The 1,185-nt window shown below is 57.6% G+C and overlaps 1 protein-coding gene across 1 annotated transcript in view; it reads right to left on the bottom strand.

Moving 5' to 3' along the window:
* Positions 1-1,185, bottom strand: part of ANKH (ANKH inorganic pyrophosphate transport regulator) — a gene marked incomplete at its 5' end in the record, with an annotated part of 45,237 nt that overhangs the window by 21,994 nt on the left and 22,058 nt on the right. Inside the window, one exon of the mRNA XM_030888945.2 lies at positions 1,057-1,185. This exon is cut by the window's right edge and continues 7 nt beyond it. Within this exon, the coding sequence (XP_030744805.2) occupies positions 1,057-1,185 (129 nt within the window). The remainder of the gene's footprint in view (positions 1-1,056) is intronic.

Genomic DNA, 1,185 nt, shown 5'->3' with positions numbered 1-1,185 from the left:
GAAGCCACCCCAGATGGCATCAGAGTCAAAAACCCCAAGCCCAGGCAAGAGCCAGTCTTCTGCTTCTGATGTATGCACTTCTCGTTCCAAACCAGTGTTCGGGCTGGCAGGGGACCAGCCGGAGATGAGGGACGGGGCATCCATGGCTCCTGGCTGCTCCTCTGCAGAGTGCCATGGAGACAGAAGGCTGAGTGAGGGGTGGCTGTCTGCTCCTGTCGGGACCAGCCATTGCAGGGGCAGGGACTCCTCCAGTGGATGGGTGGGAGGAGGCAGAGGGAGGTCATCCCACTTGTCCCTGCCCCACTGGATGGAGGGAAGAGACAGCCTGGCTGGCTGGCTTTTGGAGAGGCGCCTTATGCTTTCAGTGGGCGGAGAGGGGACGGATCTCCCTGGGATGAAGGCAGGCTTCGAAGGCGCAGGTGAAGTCATGGTGGGTCAGGACGGTGTGGACAAGGTGTGTGGAGGGGGCGGGCCCCAGCCCTTCACCTGCTGGGCGTTTCCATCGTTTCTGCTGCACAAAGGTACAGCTGGCCGCCCGCAGTAACTGCTGTCTAGTGGTGACAGGCTGAGCCCATGGAAACAGTATAGGGTTAGGAGTGGGTGGGAGTCAGACAACCTGGATCCTCACGCTAGCTCAGCTTCTAGCCAGTCTTGGCTCCGTCAGGTAAATAACGTGGGACAGCTAACTGGGAGGTCGGTGGTTCAAACCCCCCAGCTGCTCTGACCAAGAAAGATGAGGCTCACTGCTCCCATCAATAGGAATGTCTTGGACACTCTGTGTGGGGTCGCCGTGAGTCAGGATCCACTTAAAGGCTGTGGGCTTGGTAGTTGTGGTTTGATTTTGTTCTACCTCAGCTTCCCCGTTGGCTGGCTATTTCTGAAAGAATATCTAAGTCACACCTGAGTCACTAAGACCCTCTGAGAGCCACACGTACTTTAACAACATGGAATGACCAGAACTCTAAGCTGAATTGGAAACCTGTTTGTGAAGACTGTCCCTCCCTCCCACCCCTCCAAGTGACCACAAAATGCCCATGCCCCCAGAAGCCCCACTACCTCTGTGGCTGCGGAACTGCCGCCGAGGTCACGGGACACGAAGAGGTTGACGATGGGCCTGCTGATCCTCTGTGTGGCCAGGATGAGGGCCAAGGGCCACCAGAAGCTCAGCATCTTCCTGATGGTGGC

Source organism: Echinops telfairi, unplaced genomic scaffold (genome assembly GCF_000313985.2).
Source record: "Echinops telfairi isolate 266 unplaced genomic scaffold, ASM31398v2 ScPeMD7_7469;HRSCAF=8507_1, whole genome shotgun sequence".
In the NCBI taxonomy this organism is placed as follows: domain Eukaryota; kingdom Metazoa; phylum Chordata; class Mammalia; order Afrosoricida; family Tenrecidae; genus Echinops; species Echinops telfairi.
This window is presented reverse-complemented; position numbering and strand designations above follow the sequence as displayed.